At 47.9% G+C, this 25331-nt stretch overlaps 1 protein-coding gene and 1 pseudogene across 2 annotated transcripts in view; both read left to right on the top strand.

The window, feature by feature from the left end:
* LOC311195307 (nischarin-like) overlaps positions 1 to 25331 on the top strand; it is a 441558-nt pseudogene that overhangs the window by 196918 nt on the left and 219309 nt on the right. The gene's annotated exons all lie outside the window — the stretch shown is intronic.
* LOC311195292 (nischarin-like) lies at positions 8 to 6365 on the top strand (the record flags this gene model as incomplete). The annotated part of the gene is made up of 3 exons (XM_084268674.1): positions 8 to 12; positions 1244 to 2103; positions 6205 to 6365. 3 exons carry the CDS (start codon positions 8 to 10, stop codon positions 6363 to 6365), a joined length of 1026 nt encoding a protein of 341 aa, XP_084124800.1.

The raw sequence follows: 25331 nt of genomic DNA on the forward strand, positions 1-25331 counted from the left end.
ACCCCAGATGTGGTAAGTGAGACTCCTGAGCTCTGGCTTAAACCCCCATCAGCTTTTTGAGTCCCAATAGTGGATGGTGCATTTCAAACCCGGCTTTAAGGCAAACCAGTGTGTCTGGTTGCACGCTGCCTCTAGTTGTTTTCAAGCGAAATCAGTGGTAAGAGTATAAAGTCTTTGTAACCTTTGAACCCTGGAATAAAGTCAGTGGCTTCAAGCCAGTGATTTGCAAAGTGCCTGTTGGGTTTGGGAAATGGAAGATGAGCTGAACACTTTATTTTTAACTTCTGATAAATTGCACACTCCCAGCCTCTCAACCAGTGGCTGTGCACAGTATGAAGATCACAGAATCACAAGGTTGCAAAAGCTCTTTAAGATCATTAAGTCCAACTGTTCCTGTCCCAAGCTAAACCAGATCCCTGAGCACCTCATCTACCCTTTTTTATAAACCCATCCAGGGAAGGTGACTCAGCCTCTCCCTGGGCAGCCTGTGCACAGCCCCACAACTCTGCCAGGGAAGAACTTTGCCCTCCCATCTGCTCTGACCCTGCCCTGGCACAGCTTGAGCCCATTGCCTCTTGTCCCATCTCCTGTCCCCTGGCTGAAGAGACCATCTCCCACCTCTCTGCACCCTCCTGGCTGGGCAGTGGAGGTGGGGAGAAGGTCTCCCCTCAGCCTCCTCTTCTCCAAGCTGAACACCCCCAGCTCCCTCAGCTGCTTCTCAGAGGATTTGCCCTCCAGCCCCTTCCCCAGCCTGGTTGCCCTTCTCTGGACTTGCTCCAGGACCTCCATGTCCTGTGAGGAGCCCAGAACTGGACCCAGCACTCGAGCTGCAGCCTCACCAGCGCCCAGTACAGGGGCACAATCACCTCCCCAGACCTACTGGCCATGCTATTTTTGATCTAACAAATTAAATAGTTACTATGTACAGACAAAACAATGTATAGACACAAGATGATCTGAAAGCATCTTGAAAATTCAGTGGCAGGACAAAGGAATAATATGAATTAGGAATATTTCTATCAACTAAATGCTGTAAATGTATAAAAGAAATACAGAAATGAATACAACTGCAACCTATGCATTCTTGACTGTTTAAGATGTTTTATGAAATTAGGCTGATGTAACTGCAGTAACAAGATTATACCTCAAAGTTCAGAGCAGCAGCAGCAGCACCATGAGCTGTAGGTAGCTGTGACTGTTTTGAAACTCAGGCTCGTACTTTGCCTTGTTATCTCTTTTGCAGTTTGGATCCTTCAGAGGAAGAACAGCGTGCAGTGCCTGACCCCTGTAACACTGTCATCTTGCCTTTTCATTGTATGTCACACACTGCCACAAACCAAGATTTTACCCAGCACCTTTCTGCCTTGATAGTGCAGACTGTGCAGAGATCCCCCCCCTCCTGCTTTACAGAGGAGAAAGGGAGCCCTCTGGGTGACACCAAGACCACAGACAAAGAAGATGGCTCTTTTGAAATGGGGCTTCACGAAGGAGATGAGACTTCTGAGTTCAGCACTACTTCAGATCCTCGGCCCTCTGACCAGGGAGCAGTGGAGAGTGTTGCAATAGTCAAAATTCTCTGGAGTTTCTCTATTCACATTCGTAAAGGCCTCAAGCAGTTTGCTTCCTGTTTGGTTTTGACTGAAGATCTGCCAGCTGTGTTTGAGATGCCTTGTCAGGAATTGAGAGGAAATTGCCAGCACATCCCTTCTGCCTTGAAGCTGGTGCTGTCTTTTCCATATACTGATCTTCTGGAACTTGGCTTTCTCCTGCCAGAAATCTGTTTAACCCTGAAGCTGACAAATGGTGACAACTGCTTGTTTGTTGTTTCAGACCCCCAGAACCTGCAAGACTTTTATTCCTGTTTACACATGCGTTGCTCTCAACAGTACCCGTCAGTGTTAGCAAGCTCCCTGTTGTACTGTGGACCAGCAAACCTCCCAGAGTTTCTCTGCCAGCTTAGGGAATTGAATTGCATTTCAGCAGATGATGTGGAAATAAAAGGTTGTTTCCCAACATACCTTGTTTATGGGAAGAAAACCTGTGTCCAGGAACTCCTGCACCAAGTCCTGTTTCTCTGCTCCCTTCAGGGACTGGAAGGCTGCAGTGAGGTCCCCCCACAGCTTTCTCTTCTCTAGGCTGAACAAACCCAGTTCCTTCAGCCTCTCTTTGTAGGGGAGGTGCTCCAGGACCATTTGTCACATCTTAAAGGGAGGGTGATGAGGTTGGAGAAGTTCAAGTTGGAGCTCCACGTCAGCTTTTCAGAGCAGCCCCTCGGTGTGCCAGTACTGTGCCCTGAGAGCAGCGTTAAATATGTGTGTGTTTGTATCAAGATGACCACATTAAATTTAAGCAGAAAGAAATGGCAATTTAACTGGCACAGATACACAAGGCTGAGATAATCTCTAAAGGTTTGAGGCTGCTATTAAATTTGTTCCTCCTTATTAATTTGTGGCCAAGAGGATAATGAAAAACCAGCGACTCTAAAGTTGACATAAAGAGTAAGAGATATACAGTTGGCGTGGGTAATTTTATGCGCTGTCAAAGTGAAAAGGCTTTGCTAAATGTATGTAGGCAAAGATACACACTGTCATCTTAATGAGCAATTAAAAGATGGACTCCTAATAATTGAATCACGACTCTTGTCACATCTGTATTTGTTTAATATCTCCAGTTTTGGTTGAATCTGGGTTTGAGTTCCTATTTTAATCAGGTCTGATTTAGGTTCTCGGTTCAAATAACTAAAAGTGATGAGCATGAATCTTGTTGTCCTATTACCTCCTCAGCTCCTTGCTTGCAGTGAATACAATGTTCTTTTAAAAACTCGTGTTTAATTACTGCATTTAGAGAGCAGGACTGGACAAGGGGTGGGTGGGTGATCCGCTGTCATTCAAAGTTTGAATTTTTGAAGATGAACCCTTCTCCTCCCCTTCTGAGGAAGATTTTGGAAGTACTTCAGGAGGCTCAGAGGGTTGCCAGTTAATTCCTTTACTGGTAGAAATCAGGGAGTCTTAGTGCATCGCTCTGTTGTGTTGTGAGTTTGTTTGGAGGGGTTTTTTAATTAAAAACAAAAAAAAAGCCCAATAAGAGAAGACCATCTGTTCTTCAAAACTCTTTCCCTTAAACTAACCGCTGTGGTCACCCTCGAATGCTATCGTATCTTCAGTGACACGGAGTTCTGCCTTGCCAATCTGTTGTTTAAAATTTCTCATCAACTTCCTGAAGTCGCATCAGTCAAAGCTGACAACAAGTTGCACATTTCCAGCTCCTCTCACCCAAGAACGCGAGACCGCGGCTGGCCCAGGAGGTCTCTCTCCTTCTTCACAGACCTTGGGTTTGCTTCTGTTACATGAAACATACTTCAGCAGCTTCCATCCCTCTAAACTTCCAGGGTGGGGTTTTGTTTTTTTTTTACTTTCTTGCTTGTTTTCTGGTTTTAATATCTATTTTTAAACTGAGAGGAGCAGAGGATGCTTAATTCCCCTTTCAGCAAACTGGTTATCCTGTATTTTGAGAGAAAAAAACTTGAAAACTTGATTTCCCCCTTTTTCTGCATAGGAATCTTCTCCTCAAATCTGTCTTTAAAATCGTTCATTTATCTTTTCCTTCTGCCTCCAGTCACTGTTTTTTGGGCCCCTCCAATTCCCAGTTCAAAGGAAAGCAACAATTATTTTGCTTCAAGCTCACCCAGGCTTTTAGATGAGGAATTTATCAGTTTTTCATTGCCAGCCTGCTCTGGAGCAAGCAGTTTATTTCCCCAGTTCTATAACAGAGCTGTTGGCTTCTCCCAGCCTTTGCAGGTGGGTGAACCAGCACGGTGGGGGGACAGCAGACATCATCCCTCAGCAAAGCTCCCACAGCTCCCTTTCAGAAACTGCCCTTGGGATGCATCCAGGCTTCCACAGGGCTTTTAGAAGGTCTCAGGACCTTTAAAAAGGTGTTTGAAGAGGAGGGGGGTGGAGTTGGATGGAGGGTGAGGGGGTGAGGAGGGGATGCTTGCTGATTGATTTTTATAAATGGTATTCTCGGAGGTTGGAACACATCACAACCAAAAGACCAGGGGATCACATAGGACCCAAGCGTGCGAGAGAAGATGCTAAAATGACTGTTGGTACCTGACTGTGCTCACGGTGGGAAAAGGAGGTGTGTGCATCCAGGAGACCTGGCTTAGGAACATGGTCGCCTTTGGCATCTGATAACTGATGGGGGAGCAGACGGGCGCTTTACGTGAGCCCAACCGCCCCACGCACCCTCTGTGCAGGGTAAGTGCTCTCCTCGTTTAGCCATCCCTCTCCCTGCGATCCCAGCTGCAGGTAGGTGAGCCCGGGGACTCAACGCCGGGACCAGGGACCCCTCAGCTGATGACATGAAGAGGTCGCAGCAGCCTTCCAGCACTGCCATGCCGAGCTTTGTCTTGGCAGAAGCACAGCAAGTCCAGCCTGGGCACTTCAGCCTGCATCAGACGGTGTAAAGCGAGGAAAATATGCCGACTGCTACAAATGCAGTCGCGAGCATCACCTCTGCAAGCTGGCGGTGGCGGCGGAACACGGTCGCCTCCCGACTCTGCATCCCCAAGCAGGCGTGGGTATAAATAAATAGGGGCTGTGCGGGTACCTCAGATGTCTGCTAATGCACACGTCGTGCTTGTGTCTGCCTTCAAGAGAGACAGAGAAATGGCTAAATTGACAGCACAAACATCTTCTCATAGCGTAAGTGATGTTGGTAAGCGGGCAGACTTTTCTTCCTTCACCTCAGGAAATGGGGAAGAGTTGTCTCCGCCGATACCATCTCCAATTTTTTTCTCTCAGGAGAAAGATCTCACTGAAAATAACCTATTTGTCTCTGATTAGATTTCAGCTTTATTTTATTTCATTTTTTTAAAGCCTCAGACCTCTTAAACCTACAGGCCAGCTGTGAAATATGCACTCATTTCTTCTGTCAAGACACTGCAGAGCCCTCCCTTATATTACTCACCCACAATTCACCCTGGATACTCCCCGGTTTATTACATTTGTGATTTCTTTTTAATCCAAACCTTAAATCAGCAATTTCAAGATCGTTGCCTTCCTAAAACAGTCTCTACAAGCCGTTTGGCTAGAATAAGCTAATTTTTTTTTTACATTTTCTTAATACACTGAAAGTATTTTGGAGGTGCTGCATTTAACAGGCTGGACCCAAAGGTGTGAAAAATCATGGAAAAAACCACCTGTCTGATCACTTGGTGCTCCTGGCAAAGAAAAATCTCGATTGTAACTTCATGGCATGGCTTTTCTTCTGGACTGGACGTGGTTTCTGTGTCTTTCTAAGCCCTCATCTGATGGGTCCCATCCTTTTCACGCCGAAGCCAATGTCAAATCCCATTTAATTCATCGGGATCCAGCTGTTAAGAGTCTTTATAGGGAAGAAACACAAAACCCAGTGTGTTTTATAAGGGCTTTTAGACTGCTCACCTCCTGCCTCTGCAATCAAGGACCCCCCCAAAAATCCTCTTCGCTTCTGCAGTCCCCTTGTGCCCTCCCTTCCTGGAAACATCCCTTTTTAAAAAAAAAAATGGGGAAATGGTATTTTACTTTATTTTGATTGTGTTTTTGGATGCAGACGTGATGCTGCACAGGAGAATGGATGGGCAGCGGTGTGTTTGCCTTCCTGTGGAGCCAGGGGTCCGTGGGGACAGAAGGAGCGCTTTGCAAGCTGCGTGTTCTGCGCTGCGCGGTTGCCGTGCACGGTCGTGGGGGGGTTACAGGGTCCCACCGGGCGAAATTCGGTGCCCCACAAGGACACCCCAGTTTTAGAGACACATCGCGAGGGGTCGGTGGTCGCCTCTCGCCCGGCCCCAGATGAGCCTGGGTCCCGCACTGCTCTGAGCGGCTCTCCCGGGGACGGACGCTGGGGTTGCCGGAAAGGGGGGGGGGGATCGGCAGCAGCACCCCGAGGTACTGCGCACCCCAAGGGGGTACCCCCGGGTCTTTAGCCCACCGACGGCCTCAGGCTCCCGGCGGGGTAGGGTGTCCAAGCAGTCCCCCCAGCCCCTCTCGCAACCCCGCACCCGGCAGTCGGTGCCGCCAGGGGAGGGGAGCGGAAGGGAAAGGAGCTGGTGCCCCGCTGCCCGCTCCCCCCGCCGCTCCCCGCGCTGCCCCCGCCCCGCGGCGCCCCGACGGCCCCCTCCCGCCGCGTGCCCCGAGGGGGCGGTCCCGCGTGCCCGCACAGGTGCCGGCGATTGGGTGGAATATGCAAATGCGGCGCTGACGTCAGGCGGCTCCGGCCCAGAGAGCAGAAATAGGGCCGACCCGGCCCGCGCCGCGTCCTCGGCCGCCGCCGCTCCCGTCCCGGGCAGCCGCGCCCCGCCGCCCCGCTTCCCTCCCAGGTGAGTGCCGCGGGGGAGCGCCCCGCAGCGGCTTTGCGCACCGCCCTGCCCCGCGAGGTTCCCGCGCCCTGCGGAGCGACGCCGTCCCCGCCCGGGCTGAGGGGGAGAGAGCCCGCGGGCGCCGCGCCTCTCGCCGCTGCTGCCGTCCGCTCCGCGGGGCGCGCTCGCTCGGGGCTAGGCAGCCCTCCGGATGCTGCCGCCGCCCTCCGCGGACCCCCCGCCTGGGCGCGGTAACAGGTGGGAGCCGCCGGCGGGGTGGGACGGGCTCGGAGGGTTGTTACCCCCTCCCCAGCCCCGCGTTCCGGAGCGCGGAGAGCGAGCGGTGGAAGTGCCGCCCGCGGGGCAGACGCGGCTCCTTCCCCCCTGGTTCCTCCCGGCTCCGGGTTCCTCCCGTGCCGCGGCTTCGGGGCCGTCGGCGGGGGCCGGGGGCGCGTCCCGCCGCGGTTGCGAAGGGAGCCGGCGCTTCCCCCCGCGGCCCCCGGGTGGCGCCGTGGTGCCGGCGGCCATCCCCGCGGAGCGCCCCGACGGGCCCCGCCGCCTCCGGCCCCGCTGCCCGCGGCCGGGCGCTTCCCGGGGCGGGCGCCGGTAACGAGCGAGGTAGGAGCCCCCCCGCTTCCCCACCCGAGCCCCGGGCGACCTTTCTAGCCTCCGCCCGCAGCCCGCGGGGTTGAGCTTGCGGCAGGAGCGATGGTTTTCTAGGAGCTCCTGGGCTTCCTCCCCAACTTCTCCGAAACGCTCCTGGGTGGTGGGGATAATCGGCTGTGCGCTGGGCTGGCGGTGGGACGGGTGGTCCGGGGCTCCCCCGAGCGTAACCTCGGAGTAAGCCCGTGGCTGGGCGTTGCTCCAGTGTCGCGGAGGCAGCCTCGGAAGCAAAGGTTGGAGCCTCTTGTGTGTGAGGTCCAGGAGTTCCTTGGCAGTGCTACATCCCCGCTGGGGTGATGATGCTCCCCGGATTTTTTCTGGGAAGCACGGAAACGCCTTGGGGGATTTACAGACTAAATATTGGTACCTGTGTGTTTGCCCAAATGAGATGCCTGGTCTGTACCTAAACATCGGAGCTCGTTCCAGTGAGTTCTCAATGCATGAAAACTTGAAGTATTTATCTGAGATGCTGTAGGAACGGTTATTTGCCTTTGTTAAGCATTGCTAAAAGGTTATCTTAGAACGGATTTCCCCCTTAATTTTGTAGCTTAATTTTGTAGCACTCAACAAGGGATTATGGACCTAGAAATTATTTTTCAGGCAATAGAAATGCTGTTTAGATAAGGCTGAAGCAACTGGGATAGTTGATGGCAGAGGAACTGAGGACAGGATTCTTATCTGGTGATAACAGAGCCAGTTTATATGGAGGTAATGCTTTGGTCCTTTTGCTGTAGCAACACTATAACTTCAGGTGATTAAGTTCAACCTCCTCCTTCCTAATGTGAAGCCCGTTGGAAATTATTAGAAGTGATTGCGAACTATTAATTTCTCAATGCTAAAGAAATAAGCTGCAGTTTAAATAGCCCTGAAACCAAAACTGGTAACTGTTGGGGTTTTTTGGGCAAATGCTTTAATCTTATTACAGTCACAGTAATTGAATTCTTAAAGCATCCGTGTTGTGGAGGAGAAAGTTGTGGGATCTCTGCGGCAGTCTGGCTGTTCAGCTGCTTCCCCTGCATGGCACATAGTACTTCAAACAATCTGTGTTGTCCTCCATGGAAAGGGCTGGTGTCATTAGTTGGCTTTGTTTCTCAAGGTGACCCTTTTTGCTTGAGCAGCTCTAAAACCTGTGCCCTACAACCTGTGCTTGTGTCTTTGGCTCGCTGCTTGTCCTCTTCATTGCGAGGTGCTGCACCAGTTTCCCTGCTTGCTGAGACTCCCTGGCTGTGTGTCGGTGCCTGGGCTCAGGATGGGGTTGTGTTCTGTGGCTGCTGTTGTCACAGCAGCACTTGTGTGTTCAAGTGAGCTGTTGTCTGAGCTTCTTCCAGTGGCATCGCAGTGCTTGTGGCAGTGCCCCTTTGGCAAGGCAGTGCCAGCTGCAAGGGAGCTGTGATGCTGGAGGAAGAAACTGCATCCTTTAAGGTAAACTTTTTCAGGCTTTGTTTAGTACCTGCCTTAATATCGGGGCCGTCTTAGCTTGGAAATAGGCTGTTTTGCTTCTAGTGTCTGCATTGCAATTGCTGATTTCTGCCTTACAGGGTAGATCAGACTGTCTCTGCTCACAGGTGCTGCTGAGCCCAGGTGTGAGATAGATGCCCCCCCTCCACCCTCAGCTCTTGGGAATCTTCTAGTGTTTAGCCACAAATGCTGCTCACCTTTTCTCTATTTGAGTAAATTGCTTGTTCCATGCAGCCATTTCTCTGTGTGAGCTGTGGTTTATCTAGCTGGTGGTGTCTGTACAGGCTCATGTCGTATGAATCTGCCCCTTGCTCAAGTGAGGGAAGGAGGCTGGTAGTGACACTTGTCTGAGTTTACGCTGGTAGTGCAGATCTGTTCAGTGACTTCGAATTGTATTTGTTGACTTTGGGGAACTTTGGACCCCAATCCAGTTGCCTTGTTGCGTGGTGCAGCTGTAGACTGGATTCTGCAAGGAGCCTTCCGCTTACCTCAGGGTAAAGCGATGCTGAGCTGTGGTGTAGGGTGCCAAGTAATGTGAAAATGCTGTATGGCTTCAGAGTCAACCCTCACTCGATATTTATGGTGCATATTTGTTGCTTGCTTTAGGCTATTTGGATATATGATGTGTATTAGTGTGTCCTCCTCTTATTATGAGTGAGAGCAATTAGTGTACTGTCAGTCAGTATGCAATAAAAATAAGTGATTTCTAAACTGACTGGAGAAAGATGCTCTACAAATTCCATTTATAACACGACTGTAGTTTGTAGCAGGTGGAGGCTGCCCTTTCAGCTTCATCACTGTTGTAGGCATCCTAATCCAAACACTGTTGTGCTTCCCAGTGGTTCCTTATTTACTGAATATACATCAAACTAGCCAGTCCCCTGATTTGCTCTAGGATGGTAATTTCAAGCAGCATATGAGTCAGAGGTCTCCAGAACTGTGAAGTGAAGTAGTTGTGTTTGCAGGGATGGCATCAGCTGAGCATACAAAATACCTCTATAAAAACTGTGGGAAAGAGGATTGCTGTGCAGGAGCGATTCATAATGTAACAATGTACTTGTCGCTTATTGATATAGTGACTTTGGCTTATTAAACATTTATCTGTAGCCCCGGTAACATCACTTCTGAGGCTTCTAATTGGAATTTAGAAAGCCTAATAAATTTTGATTTCATCCTGAGTGCTCTCAATTCAGGGTGTTTACATTAGCAAGGAGAAGTGATGCTTGAGCTGCCCGGTGTGTGGTGGCTGTAGGCTCTGTGCTCTCCCGTTGACAGCGGGTTTTTGGGCAGATCAAATGGCCAAGCCCAAGTCAGCGCTGGTGTAAATGGTCGTGGCTCCAGAATTAATAGTGATGCACCAAGGCTTGGATACACCCTGCAGCAAATACGTGGTGTGGGAATGCTGCTAAATGAGTGCTGTCAAGGCAAGGTATGTCATGGTGACTTGATTCAGCAGGGCTTAGTTGTGCCCTTAGCAGGTACCTCGCCTTGTTAATGTGTGTTGTTCAGCCGGAGCAGCAGGCTGTCACTTGCATGCTATAGAAATGCCACCGCTTGCCTCATTAAGTGGCCATTATGCTTCGTTATAGGTCTGCCATAGCATCCTCTGCAGCTGCTGTGAAAGGTCAGCACTTCCCTCAGCTGCCATGGAAATGGTGCCAGGCCTGGAGATGCCTTTGGTATTTTCAATGTGAGCAGTAATGACACGATCTGCTTGTCCGGTTCCCCCCAAAAGTTGGGATGAAGTATGGAGCTTGCCAGGCTGAGCTGCCAGGGCATCAGTGCGGGGCCATGCGTGTGTGCAACGCGTGGTAGCTCAGCCTGACTGGTGTCCAAGTAACTGCACTCTGTTTTCTTCCACATTAATTAAAAAACCCCATGTGAGACAAGAACTTCTGCTCCAGGTGGTTGCTCTTGTGGTAGAAGGTCCTCACTGGCATCTTGCTGGTCTCCTGCAGCATTGTCCTCTGAACCTGAGGAGAATGATGATATTTCTGCCACGCTGCAGAAACTGGGCTGGCCTGAAGGTCTGAGGGTATGGGTGTGTGTCCTGGACCGTGAGTGACGTGGTGCTGGTGGGTTGTCCAGAGATGGGACCAAGTCACTTGCTGGGTTCTGCAGTACCATCGTGTTGTGCTTGATGTGGTTTGGTTTTGCCTGTGGTAGTGTGACTGGAAGAGTTGGTCAAGAACCTATCTGAGTTTTGGAGTTTTAGAAAGCAGGCATTTGTTATCGCAGCACTGGGTGTGCAGGGTATCACTCTAACCTAATGTGTGTACCTTCACTTGGGAGAGAAAAAGCTTGTATCATCCCAGTACATGCATTTTAATTTCATTTCCTGGAACTAATAATATTTACATATTCATTACATGAGTGCCTTCGGGTCTCTGAGGGCCTCCTGTGAGGGTCTGTGGTGGTCTCTGTTCTTTGACTGTCCTTTTCCATAAACCTTGCTTTCCTTTAAGCATGCATGGGGTGGGTTAATCCCAGTGGCTTTTTTTCTTCATTACCTAGTTTGGCCTCATTTCTTGCTAGTGTATCTGCATCCTTCTGCCCGGGCTGTGAAATCCTGTCCATGGTTGTGTTCTCACTGAAGGCTCCTTGCATTCTTCCTTAGTTCCGAATTCATGATGTTTCTCCTCCAGTGTCTGGTCACCACACGAGCTGTTTCACAGCAATAGCTCATAAATACACAGATGGGTGTGAAAAGGGAACATAGGGGTTTTGCTGGGTGTTTGTGGGGGCTGCAGTGTCCCATCAGCACTGACCTGGTGTGGAGAGGCACCGTCAGCCGAAGCTTCTGCCATGCTGTTGTATCTGAGCTGGGTTTTGGTGTGAGATGATTGCTTTACGACTGTTCTCTTGTTTTCAACAGGTGTGAAATGATGAAATCAAGAAGCTTTTGGTTGTCTTTAGTATTGCTTGGGGTTTTCCCGTCGGTCACCAGGGGATGGATGGACGCAGACAGGAGCAGGAGGCTGTATTCGGATGCGGGGAGGCTGCATCAAGAGGTACTGTACACCGGCTGCTGCAGCAGCTGCGACTCCTGTGTGTGTGTGTGCGTGCTCTGTTGGGGTCTCCACACCACAGAAAACAAGTGAGGGCTTATCCATGTGTGCTTGTTTTAAACACTTGGTGGGGTGGTCAGTGAAGAAACAGTGAGGCAGAAGCTCTCACGCTTTGTGTGCTGACATCCTTCTGGGAGTGAGGTGGGGGAGCTGGCTGCTGGGGAGATGCTGTCTCTGCCCTGAAGGACCTAGTGGTATGCTCTGTCCTGGGGCTGCTGGGGCCAGTGAAACTGTTTAATGAGCAAACTTTGCCCTGGCTTTTAGTTTGGGTTGCTGGACTTTGCTGGACTTCTGGTTGGAATGGGGGGGGGGGGCGGGGTGGGGGGGGGTGGGGAAGAAAAAAGTATTCCTTAAAGGAAGAGTGAGTTCTGAGGGAACCATCAAAGTTACTGCTCAGAGTGTTTCCCTCCTGATATTCTGACATCAAATCCCTGTGAAGGACAAAGCAATTGGAAAGGGACCAAGGGAGAAGGGTGGCTGCAGTAAGGGATGAAGATCTTGAGGTGCCCTCTCCAGTGGGATCATGCCAGGTTCAACAGGAAGGTGGGACTCCTGTGTTTGTGTGGGGCAGCGATGGGCTCTGCAGTGCTTGGTCCCTGGGCTTGTAGGAGTGGAGAAGCAGCTCAGGTTGTTGGTGCTGGAGGTGACAGTGTTGGCTTTTGTTGTGGTGATGAGGATGGCACAGGTCCCAGCATGGTGGGTGCCTTCCTGCCCCAGCGCTGGCAGCACAGTGTGGGTAAGCTCAGACCTTCACGTGTCCAAGCCATGCGGATAAGGCCATAAAGATCTAGAAAAGTGATTCTTCATGGGAAGAAAATGATGAATGCTGAAACAATTTTAGTTATTTAATTAGCTCCTGATTAGTATGGGCTTGCTAAACAATTGCTTCAATGCCTGGAAGTGGGAGGTGGTGAGGGAGGCAAGGAGACTTCGGTTATTGTTTTAACTGCCACTGCTTGGAACACTTGGTTACCAGCAGAGACATCAGTCAGTGCCAGGCTAACGATGAGCCTTGATGGATTCATGCTGCAATTGGATCTGTTTAAGCCTCAGGACTTCTGTTCTGGTTAGAGAATCCCGTTTCTCCCAGTCACATCCCATCTGCAAATACTGCTGTTGTGTGTGTCATTTCAATAAAGCCATTTAAGCCAATTAAAAAGCTGCTTTTTCCTGCTTAGCAGGACTTGAAACATCATTTTGGTGGAATTGGAGATTCTGAGGTCTGTCTTGGGTGTATTTTTTCCTTGAGGTATCCATCTTCTGTTCTGTCAAAGTGAAGAGAACCAGTTCCCTTCCACACTGCCACTGCTTTGTTGCTGTCTGTACTTGGGTAGCACGTGGCTGTTAAACATGCTTTGGGATTGTCTCAGCTCACTTTTGCTTTTCTATTAAAAATACTCAAATATTTTGCAGACTTCTGCAGTGAAAAATTCTTTCATTCTTCATTAAAATGTGTTAGTTTTGATTTTTCTGGAAAGTTACTCTGAGGAATTAAATTCATTACTCAGATGATTTACTTTAACATAAACTGTAGAGCTATTACGCTGCTTGAAAGATGTTAATTCCCTTGATTTTCCTCTAAAAACCCATGAAGTTCTTGTACCAATTACTTGATCTTGCTTGAGGTGAAAGGATCTGAGCAAGGAATATATTTGTTCTGATTTGCCCAGAATTTAACATTTTTAATGTGCAGAGAGCACAGTTGAAGTCACTTGAAGGGATGTAAGTTATAATGCAGGGCTTTTCTTGAAAAAAAAAAAAAACCTGTACAGAAAGCTTTTTCCACAAGGTGTTTGTACAGTGTGGGTCTGAGCACTAAGATGAATCGGGGAGCCCTGAACTTAGCTCTCGGGTAGGTCAGTGACATTGAGAGAAAGGTGGTTTTCTCTCAAAAGGTGTTTATTTTCTCTTTCAGACCATAATTTAACCCTGATACCTTCTGAATAATAAAAATTGCCTGAAATCCTTTTCTAGTGATCACAGAATCACAGAACTGTAGGGGTTGGAAGGTTCCTCCAGAGCCTGTGGGGTCCAACCCCCTGCCAAAGCAGGGTCCCTAGGACAGGGCACACAGGTCGGTGTCCAGACAGGGCTAGAATCTCTCCAGAGAAGGAGATTCCACACCCCCTGGGCAGCCTGTCCCAGGGCTCCCTCGCCCTCACTGGGAAGAAGTTCTTCCCCAGATTGGGGTGGAACTCCCTGTGCTGCAACTTGAGGCCATTGCCCCTTGTCCTGTCCCCACAGACACTGAGAAGGGGCTGCCCATGTCCCCCTGTGTCCCACCCTTCAGCTATTGATACCCATTGATCAGATCCCCTCTCAGGCTTCTTTTCTCCAGGCTGAACAGCCTCAGCTCACTCAGCTTTTCCTCACAGGGGAGATGCTCCAGGCCCTTCATCTCTGTAGCCTCCTCTGGACTCTCTCCAGGAGATCCCTGTCTTTTTTTATCCCAGGGAGCTCAGAACTGGACACAACACTCCAGGTGGGGCCTGACCAGGGCAGAGTAGAGGGGGAGGATCCCCTCCTTTGACCTACTGGCCACACTCCTTTGGATGCCCCCCAGGATCCCATTGGCCCTGTTAGCCACCAGGACACACTGTTGGCTCATGGGCAGCTTGTCATCCACCAGGACCCCCAGTGATGTTGGACTTTGCTCAGTTTGGAGATCCTTATTCAGGAGAAGTATTTGTAAGTTACTGAATTGGTGCTTTGATTAATAAGTAATTTCATTAATATGCTGTTAAACCATTGAATCACAAACAGAAAAGCTCCTAGCAATTTGTTAAAATCACTTAAAAATATGTAAAGGGTTAATTTCCAGGTCAAATAATTTGAAGTGTGCTCTGATCTAAAATTCCTATGAGTTTCATCAAAGCAAATCTTGGGGATGGGTCACTGACCTTCACTAATACTTGCTCTGATCTACGGAGGAACAAGTTTACTGAATCAAAAACATTGCTTAATTTATGTTTGGATTGCTAAATTGATTTCTTCATGGTCTGTGGTAGAATGATTGCAGTTGTGCTCTGCATTTGTAAAGGAAAAGTAAGTCTTGGGGCCAAAGACTGGGATATAGAGCCCTGCTGCATGAGGAATTGACTCTAACACAGCAGGGATGTGTGTTTTTGGATACTCAGCCTTCTGTGTCTCAAACTGTTTGGGGGGGGGGGGGCTGTTCCTGGGAAGAGGTAATAAGCAGTCTGAGACTCCATAGGAGTAGAATGGGCTAAACCAGGACACCTAGTTTAAAAAAGGGCTGATGTTAGTATTTATTGGAAAAGCCTTAATTTACCTGATCTGTATTAATTTTGGAGAACACTGCTGTCACCTGTGTTGTGAAATTTCTCTTCCCCTCTTCGGAGGTGCTGGAAAACTCTTGAAGCCCTTGGTTGCTGCATGTGGACCTCTGTGGAGTGAAGTGGTGCAGCTTCCCAGGGTTGATCCATCATGGGACTAAATCTGGTGGAGTTGGAGGAGTATGGGCCAAAATATCTAAGAGGGAGCTCACTGCTGTAGGGAGGTATTTTTGGAGGGGCTTTGCATCTGCTTTCAAGGCTGCTTCCATGCTCAGGGTGGATGCTGTAGGGGTGACCACTTCTCGTGGACAGCTCTGTGCTGGCTTGGAAGGGCTCTGAGTTACCTGTGCAGCACCAGGTGATGTAACCTGGAGTCACAGCTCCTTTCATGAAAGGAGCTTTCAAATGTGGCTCTGTGAGCTGCTGCCATTGTTGGTGGCTGATAGGACCTTCTGGTGCGAGCATGGCAGCAGAGATATGGATAGCCTGGGTCTGAAGTAACCCTGGAGCTACACCTCCAGGAGAACTTGGCCAGGCAATCCTGATGGAAAGCCAGAGGTACTGCTCCCCTCAGTCCCTGTGAGGTAGCTCAGACTGATTCTTCAACCCGTTGGGGCATTTTACAAAGAGCATCTTCTTAAATCCTGAAATTGGACAGCAAGCCTTTCTGCTCTTCCCTGCTTTCTGCAAGTGCAGGAGCCAAGCTGGTTTTGCTGTGATGCTTGGGGCAAGTCCCTCATCTCTTCCCAACCCTTGGTGCAGCAGAGCAGTGCTGTAAGTCTTTGTCAGCCCTTCCAGCAGCAGGGCTCCCATCTGCTGCAGGGAGCTCCACCAGCACGTCAGCACAGCTCTGTGTCTCAGAAATGAAGTTCTGTAGTCTTTTTTCCAGGGCACTGCTGGCAGGTAGCCTGGATATCCTAGCTGGATAGTGTGAGAGCAGAGAATCACCCTGTGTTGGTATGTGTATAGTTGGTTTGTGCTGAATTGCTAATGGAGATGTTGGGATGTCACTGATGGCTCCTGAGCAGTGGTGGTACAGGCTGGCAGGCTGCACAACCAGAACTGCTCTGTGCTTCTGCAGAAATCCTTAATTGCTCTCATTTGGCTTTCAGGCCACACCCAGGGCTTGCTACCCACATTCCTGATGAAGTCTTAGGAGACCCAGGTGCACAGCACCCCACGCTCCTGGGGGCTCCTCAGTGCAGAGCTCAGAGGGATGCTCTGGGTGCTCTCACAATACCGGTGGCTCTTGCACCTCCAAGTGCTGCCAAGCTTCCTTCTTCCCCTTTGCTTTCTCCCCTCTCTGTGCTGTGAGATGTTCAAACTTCACTAATGCACCTTAAATGGCCCCTGTAAGGAGTCAGGTACAGTTGGTGTGCTGTGGGATGCCAAATTTGGACACTGACAGCACAGTCCAAGGGCAGACTAGACCAGCTGTGCCAGTATTTCAGTTCCTTGGCCATTTTTACCCATTATGTTTGTTACCTTATCTGGCTTATGTCTTAAATTATATCTGCAACCCCAGAGCATCACGTGTAGTTACACCCACGCTTGGGTTTGTGCTCATGAATGCAGCAAATGTGCATTTAAGTACTGTAACGCTCTTACTGGCATTTGGAAGGTACTGGCTGTGTAGGGTATCTGTTGTTTTTGGTTTAGTCACTGCTTGTGTGGCACCTGATGGCTTAAAACCTCCCAAGTAATAAATGTCACCTTAACCTTTGCTGTGACCGTGCTCACTGGGTCCTACCAGCCTGTCTGTGCCATCCTGCACAGGCCAAAGCAGCCTTCTGGAGTCCACTCAGCCTCAGCTCTGCTTGTCCAAGAGTCTCAATTACTGATGAAATTTCTAATTACCTTCAGATTGGCAAATGGTGCTTCACTTAATGGTGATCTTCAGCTGCAGTGGTGGTTATTCCAGGTGGCTGGGGAGTGATGGGGATGATTTTGGGCTCCTTCTCCCACTGATGTTGTATTTCCCAGTCTGACACACTACAAAGTTGTGCAAAACTGCAGAGGGTTTTGATAAAAGCTTTCCCTTATAATTCAGATCAGTGTAATTTCAAAGCATGAGCTTGGAATAAGGCAGACACAGTGTATCACTTTTATATGCAGTTGAAGATCTAATATCCTGGCATTATTTTAAGAGTTGTTAGTAATATGTTCTCTGCCATGTGTGTGCTCCTCCAGCTTGTGAGGCAGCTTGGAGAAAGGAAGGGAAGAATGAAATTTGAATTAAAATCAACTGGACTACAGCCTGCTCCTGTTTTAAACATTGAGGGTAAAGGGACAGAACACCTAGATTTATTCTGTATCACTTTGTGTACTGATAAATTCACTCCTTGTTATACCCCCATTTATGCGGTATATCTAACAGGCTGTAATTGCTGTCTGTAGACTGTTTTAAATCTTAACTAATGTATTATTTGTGTGGAGATGAGAAGCTTTTCATAGTCTTTGGATGCACGTGTTGGGGTCCTTCCTCTGCATCCCCAAACCCCTTCCCCCTGTACCTAGAGGGTTTAGTAAATGCTGTATCTTGTGGGACAGTCCCCCAGGGGTGGGGTGGTCAGTAAATGCTGCATCTTAGGAGATGCTCTTGCCTGAAGTACTAGGATATCTGGAGGTTGGGTACTTGGAAGCTGGCAGGTACCATGTGCTTGATTATCAGGGTAAAATTGGAACAGTTCTAGTTTGTATAGATGGTTCTGGTTTGATAGTGAGTGGCAGGGACTGTCGGGAGGCCTCTAGAGCACGGCTTCAAGATGAAGTTGATTCAGAGGAATCAACTATTTAAAGGGGCAGATGCTGGCAGGACAAGGGGATGGAGTGGAGCTGGAGGAGGGAAGGGTGAGATGAGATATTGGGGGAAGCTCTTTCCAGAGAGAGTGGTGAGGGGCTGGACAAGCTGCCCAGAGAAGGGGTCGGTGCCCCATCCCTGGGGGTGTTCAAGGCCAGGTTGGATGGGGCCCTGGGCAACCTTGTGTAGCTCCAGGCCTGGAGGTTGGTGTCCCTGCCTGTGGCAGGGGGTTGGAGCTCTGTGACCCTTGGGGTCCCTTCCAAGCCAGACCAGTCTGGGATTCTATGAAACCCTCCTGTATGTGGTCTCTTAAAGGAGGTCAGACTGGTATTTTTTAAACCTCTGGTAAGATGCAGTGTGTTACCTCTTGGTGTCCTGCACTGCCCAGCCTGCTGTGGGTTATCCCCTCCTAGCTGAGCAGGACCACCAGCTGCTGCAGGGATGTCCTCCTCCAAAGCAGTGCCCTGGGTACTGATGACCCTGAATTTTTGTGCCAGAGCTGGTGTTGGATGCTGTCCCTAGGGAGCTGAGGGACTGTGGGTTTGGGATGCTCAGCTCTGCCTTGACCAATCTGACCCCAGGAATCAAATTTCTGTAAGTTTTTCTCCTGTCACAGTTGAGCAACTGTGAGTAAATGCTGGTGTGTTCCTGGAGGAGAGAATGGGACCAGAGTGAAACATCTTGCAAGTAAAGAAACTAAGGGAATTTTAACTTGGCTGTGAATGGCAGAGGATTATGCTGTCTGATATTCTGTACAGATGCTACTTAATGTTAGAAGACTAAATATTGACTTTTTTCCCCAATATAGCATATTTTCCCTTCCAGAAAGGCTCAGGCAGTAGCTTATAAAGGAAGACAAGTCTACTTAAAGTCCTTTCTACCATCATGCAGAAGGATTCTCAGCTTCTTAGATCAGAAAGGGTACATCGGTAAATCTGGGGTTTCTGAAATGGGCATCCCCTGAGCTTCCCTGTGACAGCGCGGAAATTTATGGAGCTATACCTGGGTTTCTCATCTAAAGTCCAGAAATAGTAATGAGTAAAATCAGAGATGCAGCAATTATCTCAATTAGCTACCGTATGGGTGAGCAGATGATGCTGTGTGATGTGAGACATCAGAGCTGCTCTCAATGTTTATACCAGACAGGACAAATCTAAACTGCTTTCCTCTAAACAGTAGCACATGATTTGTATTTTTTCCTTGTGCCTGGCTCAAACAAAAAATAAAGTGGATGTTCTCTGCCTCATTAGCATCTTTTTTGAAAATAAACTGTGTTTGTGGTTGTAAACAGAAAATCCTGATTCCCCAACTAAGCTGCATATTAGTCATAGCCACTGCAGTGCTACTGCCTGTGTGTGGAGGCTCTCCTAGCCCTGCATGGGGTGTCAGTGAGATTTTCTTGACCCCTCACTTGAGATAAGGAAGAACACCCTTTGAAGGGGGGAAGGGAAATCCCTGTGATGCTAATCTATTAATAGGAACAGCCATTTCTTTATTAATTTGCTAAATGAGCCCAGGCTGTCTATTTGGAAGGTACAGAAGTTAGGCTGGTCCTGAGAGCAGGTCCCTGGGGACTTGGTGTGTGCAGAGGTAACATCTAATTTAAGTGATAGAGCTGGTGTGAGCCCAGCCACATGTTCTGAGTTTGATTTATCCCCTTGCAGTCTCCTCCCCAAAGTGCTGGCGAATGGCTGTGCTGTACTCTGGCAATACAGGGAACTTGTGGGTCTGGAATCTGTCACCAGTTCACCTGCATCTCTCCCATCTGCCACTTTGGTTGGGTTTTGGTGAAGCTCCCTGTGTTGGCCTTTGCTTCTGGGCATAGAGAAGGGCTCCTTTGGATTTAAACACCTTGGTGTTAAAGGGCTGGATACAGAACTGGATGTGATGTTATCTTACTGCTCGCTGTACGTGAGGCTGGTACCTGGTTGGTACCTGACTTGGTGGCATGTGTTAAGCATCATCCTCGTGGGCTCAGACTAAGAGGAGGATGAGTGTACAGCTGCAAATCCTTGTAAACATTGGGCTGCAAGTGGAGGAAGTTGGGGAGAGAAAGAGGGGCTACAAGGAGATGCTGTGAAGATTTGCTCCTTAAAATAGTACATTGAGCTGTTGCTCAGCGATTCCTGCTTGGGATGTGCCTCTGTCTGGAGTCCAAAACCTCATCCTCTGGCTGTAGTCAAAGGAGAACTAGGTAAAAACAGCAGGCAGGTTCTTGGCTTTCCAGATTTCAAGCCTAATTGTGACTGTTTAATTATTAACAATGCTGTTCTGGTTATAGTGCAGGAAATCACATGTGGGGACAAAAGGATAAGCAGCCCTTACAGAAAACCCAGGAAAGGGACCTATTCCCCTCCCTATTGGTACATTGTCCATGTGCATTACAGAGTCACAGAATCATAGGGGTTGAAAGGGACCTCCAGAGCTCATGGGGTCCAACCCCCTGCCAAAGCAGGGTCCCTAGGACAGGTCACACAGGTTGGTGTCCAGATGGGGCTGGAATCTCTCCAGAGAAGGAGACTCCACACCCCCTGGGCAGCCTATATTGTGTGCCCATTGCAAGCCAAGTATAAAGTACCATGTAGTTACTGCATTGCCCAATCATGCTTGTCTCTGTGTGCCTTTCAGAGCAGTATTTGAGGGCAGGGAGCCTTCCCCCACTCTCCACCCAATCTTGCTCTGCCTGGTCTGCAGCCCCCTGGGTCAGTGTGGGGCTGAGTGGGCACATATCTCCAACCAAGTGCCTGACAAACCATGTGTGGCTGTGACTGTCAAGTGACTGGGGTATTAGCACTAGGTTGGCATGTTTGTATACAAAAGGCTGTGTACTATGCTCTGCACCTTAGTGTCTGGTCCACAGTTGTAGGATCCAAGTTAACAGATTGCTCTTAATCATGCGTAACAGCTCCTGTTGAACGATGATGAACATCTACTGATGTAGTGTGTGCACCAAGCAATCATCAATTCTGGGCACCTAGGGATTGTTGTGAACAGGCTGTAGATGGTTAATGTTGCCTACCTAAAGGCTGGATTTTTTTTTCTGGAGTTGAGAGTTTCAAAAGCAGCTTGTTTGTGTATCTGCATCTCATTCCCAGTCGCATGGTTGTTTCAGAGAAACTCTGCCTTGTCCTGTGTTTTCCACAGACAGTCCTAGATTTGCTTTGTTCCTGAATGACCTCCCCTTGCTCATGCTGCAGTAATAATTTGGTGTAGCTGGAGCATCTGCGTGATGTTTTGCTCTGCTCATTCCTTGGCAGGAGAGGATGTGTGGATGCTATTAATAGAGATTGCCCTTGAGGTGTGGGAATAGGATTTCTACGTGACAAACAAGTCACCACAGCTTGGCACAGCAGTGTCTTGAGCTTCATAGGTTGTTATTTTCCAAATCAGAAATTAGGCCTTCAGTGCATTGCTCTTGCTGTAGTTACAAGAGGAACAAGCATGGAGACATTCCTTGCCCACTCTATTGACTCGAGTGCAGCTTGAAAAGATCAACTGCTGACTAGCATTGGTGGGGTAAAGCTCATCTGAAGTGATGACACCAGAGAATTTAGTGTTCTTAGTGTAGTGGTGGCTCTTCTGAGTTCCCTTGGGCTTCACTTGCTAAAGGTATTAAAGAGCAGCACCCCAAAGGCTGTGCACAATGGTGCTGAATGTGACTGTCTGGTGAACTTGAGTTTACTCAGCCACAGGAGGGTTAAAGCCAAATCTTCCCTTAGCCAAGAGTGTAGAAACACCCAGGAATTTGGTGGAAACTGAAGTAAAACAAAATGTGGGAGGAAGAAAATCTCTGACTGTAAGGTATCTTGGTGGAAATGGGAACCTGAGCTTGGAAGTTCCCTTCCAGCCAGGTCAGGAGACAAGGAGTCTCTTCCAGCAGCAGATGTGCCCATGCTGTCTCTTTTCCCTGCCCTGTACAGCACACAGTCTCTTTGTGGGTGTAGAGGGCACATGTAGATGTGTGTTTATATGGATGTGTTTAAAGGCTTTATTTACACTGATGACAGACAACCTGAAAGCAGTTTTGCTGCTTGTATCCATCACCAGTGACTCTCAGAAACTCCATTTGCAGCACCATGGCTCCCAAGCACTGCACTGTATGTACTGTATAGCTCATTCCCTCCATGTAGCTGTGTTAGCTCTGCACAATGGGGTGTCCCCCCACACCCCACCGTTGGTCCTGAACAAGATCTCACTCCAGAAGTGCTCTGCTCATCAATGGGGCCGTGGTTTGGCAGGAGTCAGGAGCCTGGAACACAGAGAGGCTGTTAGGGATGTGTAGGTGCTGTCTTCTGGAAGGCTGGCGTTCCCTCTTTGTAGGAGCAGAGAAGGGTTTTGATCAGAAGTGATGTTAAATGGCACAAGGTTCAGTTAGACATGCCACACATGGCAGTGATGGGGGAGTGGGCTTTTATTTTTGGCCCTCCTAATCCAGGTAGGGTTGTTATAAATTGGAGACATACTCCAGTTGATAAAGCCAAACAACAATTTATTAATTAAGCAAGCCCGCAAGATATAGGCAAATATCAGCGCTGGGCGTCCGGAGGAGACCCTTGCTCCTGCAAACGGCACGCACCTCACCCTTCTGGAGTCCCCTTTTTATAGTCCTGTAGTTCCGGGTACACGTGGCATATTCCAGTGTTTTTCTGTAGCTGTGTAAGCTGGTAGTGGGGGTCGTCCTGGTCCCCCGTAGTCCTCCTCTACGTTGTGTTCAGTATCTTATTTGGTTAACTCATTTAATCCTATCAGGATGTTGCTAGTGATAAAACAATGGTTCCCCTTTTGACCTGGTTACCTATTCACAGCCATAGTCTACCACAGGCACCAACTCAGCAAGATCTGAAGTTCTTTCAGGGTGTTACTAGTGATGGAACAATGGTTCCCCTTTGCCCTAGTTGCTTATTTACAGTCATAGAAGGTTTGAGAACAATTACTTATTACAATCCCCCCTTTCAATTTTGACCAATTTGTTTCTCAAACCGACTAACAGCTTTTTGAGATAATAGCATCGATGCCTCTTTTTCTAAATCGGTTTTGGGTCATCATTCAAGAAACATTAACGTGATTACCTTCGTTACATGGGTACTTGGCAGCATCTATGTATATACAATAGCTGGTATTCAAAGAATCCATTAATTCCAGTTCCTGTGGTTTTGGACCAATGGGGACTCTATCATCCCAAGAATCATACCTTGTCATGCCCTCACTGGTATTATAAATATAAGGACATCTTGCTATTTTACTCATTGCAACCTCAAAAACTTTCCAGGTGGAACTATTCAGTGGCACTCCTACCAAGCACGTGATAAATGGAGTACTTGGTGTGGCAAGACTAGCACAAAAAGTAGTAGCATTCAAAGCTTGAGATAATGTAACCCAATACGTTTTGCCTTGGATCTAATGCGGTCCCAGTCCCCAAATAACAAAATACAAAATTTAAATAAATCTATAAAAATACAATTATTAGCCCCCCTTTATTTAAGGCAATTGGTGGGTTCATAATAACTATTCCAGAGTGGTGACGCTTGGACTCAATCGTTTTTGTTTGGTATTTTCTGGTTCTTGGGTATCTGGTGCCTTTTTCAGCCTTGGTGTATGGAGCCACCTCGTGATAGGACTGGAGGGCTTAATACCCCACGATTTCCTTATGCCTCTGCCTCCTTTGCCTACTCCGTTGCTTGGAGCAGCAAGGTGTTCCATCTTCTCGGCAGCAGTCATAGTCTTCAGGGGTTCTTCCTGTCCTCAGCTTACAAGTGTTATAGGCTTCCCAATTTTTATGTTTCACTTCCAGGGCTGAACAATCCAAATGTTTCACCTGGGACCGGCACACTACCCGAATTATTTTTGGGCTACCTTGTTTATATTCATTAGGATATGTACAACCTAATTTGGGATTTATCCCTTTTGTATATATCCTCCACCACTCTTCAGACCCTTGGATAATCTCTCCAATTTTTACTGCTAATTTAAGGGTTAATTCGGTTAGTTTTCTTTCTGCCCAATAACATTTTTCACAAATGTCTGGGGTATATTCTCCTTCTCTATAATGTACCCACCAATTGTCTTTACACACTCGACACTCAAAACAAAAGAAAGTATAACATATACATCCAACATTTGAACAAAATAAATTGTCATTCATAGACAGTTTTACTCGCTGGTTCTTCGAAAGGTGGCGTTTAAGTTGTCAGGATTGTTTGTAGTTTCCCACGGAGATTCTGGAACCGGTCTTCATTCTGCTCGTGTGTGTCCAACCTCTTTCAGCCGTTCAAACCGCAGTATCTGTGGTAAGCAACACAAGAAAGGGTCCCTCCCTCCCGGTATCTTTTTTTCTGAGTTGTTGTTTATTGACCTTCTGGCATGTCAGGCACTTTCCCACCATCCTTTTGGCGATTTTATAAATTCCAATACACATATACTTGGTTCCAAAGTGGTCCACTAGTGCCTGTACTACCCAGTGGGTAAATAAACGGAGACCTGTTGGCAAGGGTATGTCCCTCAAGTCAGGTCACACTTTAGTATGATATTCTATTATGTCTAAGCAGTTATGCTCAAGTTCTTGGTTATTAGTCTCCCCTTTTGATAAAAAGGTGGCAGGATTGAGGCATGATTCAGCAGTTATAACTAAATCATCTTTTTCCATTAAAATTGCCTCATACTTCAAAATCCTAGAATCAGTGAGACCTCTTCCTGCCTTCTGAGTCAGAATTGTCCTTACTTGATGTGGAGTGCTTACTATAAGTGCTCTTCCAAAAGTTAGCCTTCTGCTTTCTACCACCAAGAGGGCTGTGGCTGCTATTGCCTGTACACATTCAGGTCACCCTCGGGATATTGGGTCCAGCAGTTTAGATAAATAGGCAATTAGCTGTCGTTTGCCTCCCCACTTTTGAGTAACCTCCCCCCCAGGGCTGTTTCCTTATCTATGGTAGCAAACAAGTGGAATGGTTTGTTAAGGGAGGGCAGTGCCAACACAGGAGTAGTGATCAAGTTTTGTTTTAATCCTTGTATTAATTCTTTTTCTTCATTACTCCATACCAAGTCATTAGGCTCTTCTAACAATTTAAAATATAATCCCTTTGTTTTTAGTACAAATGATTCAATCCATAGGCGACAATAGTCTGTCAATCCCAAAAATTTTCACAGCTCTTTCTTAGTTTTCAGGAGAAGTAACTCAACTACTCATCTTCTCAGGGTTTATTTTCTGTCTCCCTTCACTGATTAGATGTCCTAAATATTTAACTTTCTTTTCCATGTACTGCAGTTTGGTTTTTTTGATACTTTTAGTCCCTGTTTCCCTAGGAGATTTAGCAAAGCATTTGTTGTTTCCTTTACGATTCTCTTATTTTTCCCTGAGATTAAAAGATCATCTACGTATTGTAGAAGGGTGACTTCAGTTGGGACTTTAAACTTTTCTAATACTTGTTTCAATGCTTGTCCAAATAAATTTGGTGATTCAGTGAATCCCTGAGGTAAAACTGTCCATCTAAATAAATTGTTGCTTTTGTCCTGTGAAAGGATCTTCCCATTCAAAAGCAAACATGTCTCTACTATCAGGGTCCAGTGGACAGGTCCAGAAAGCATCCTTTAAATCAATCACACTAAACCATCTGTGGTCATCTGGTATTTTAATCCTGTACCAAAGGATATGACCCATCGGGGGTTTTGTTTGTTTGTTTGTTCGTTGTCTTTTTTTTTTTTTACTGATA

The sequence above is a fragment of the Gallinula chloropus genome (assembly GCF_964237585.1).
Source record: "Gallinula chloropus genome assembly, chromosome: 10".
Classification (NCBI taxonomy): domain Eukaryota; kingdom Metazoa; phylum Chordata; class Aves; order Gruiformes; family Rallidae; genus Gallinula; species Gallinula chloropus.